Raw genomic sequence first — 692 nt, forward strand, 5'->3', positions numbered from 1 at the left:
GTGTGTGTGTGTGTGTGTGTGTGTGTGTGTTCATGAAATATTGCAGTGGTTTTCATTTCATCCTGGTGCAGAATGGGAATACTTTTAACATTACAATTTTTGTGGGACAGGAAATCCATTTCCCACCTAGCTCTAAAATGAAGAACTTTCACACTACTCAGGAAAGAAACTATTTGTTAAATCATATGGACACAGTTCTGTAGAAAAATGCCTTGTAATGCATGGGTTTATTTGGTTTTAATCTGCACTATGAAGCAGATTCACATCTTCCTCTGTTTAGCAATAACTTTGTGCTTTTTCTTCAGCATAAATAAAAATTATTATTACTGGGAAATGTGCTTGCTGCATACATGACAATATATGGCTTTTCTGTTTAAATTCACAGTTCCAGCTGAGAATGTTGCAACAATTGCAGAATGCGCCAGTGTGATTGAGGGTGTAAGTCGAAGTCGTAATGCGTTGCTGAATGGAGATACAAAAAATTATGACTGGGATTCCGGATACACATGCCATCAGCTAGGCAGCGGTGCTATCGTGGTACAGCTAGCACAGCCCTACATGATTGGATCAATACGGTAAGAGGAATCTTTTTCTCTCAAATAATAGCAGCAGTGAAACTTAAGTAGCCTGATAGGTACTGTTGCATTCTTTTGAATCAGCTTTGAACTGCACATACCCTTGTTAGCAATTAT

The 692-nt window shown here is 38.3% G+C and overlaps 1 protein-coding gene across 2 annotated transcripts in view; it reads left to right on the forward strand.

Moving 5' to 3' along the window:
• BTBD9 (BTB domain containing 9) overlaps positions 1–692 on the forward strand; it is a 370,623-nt gene that overhangs the window by 225,765 nt on the left and 144,166 nt on the right. For both annotated transcript variants that reach the window (XM_019526983.1, XM_019526984.1), the window contains exon 9: positions 386–575. In XM_019526983.1, the coding sequence (XP_019382528.1) occupies positions 386–575 (190 nt within the window). The remainder of the gene's footprint in view (positions 1–385; positions 576–692) is intronic.

The sequence above is a fragment of the Gavialis gangeticus genome, unplaced genomic scaffold (assembly GCF_001723915.1).
Source record: "Gavialis gangeticus isolate Ggan-Ray unplaced genomic scaffold, GavGan_comp1, whole genome shotgun sequence".
Taxonomy (NCBI): domain Eukaryota; kingdom Metazoa; phylum Chordata; order Crocodylia; family Gavialidae; genus Gavialis; species Gavialis gangeticus.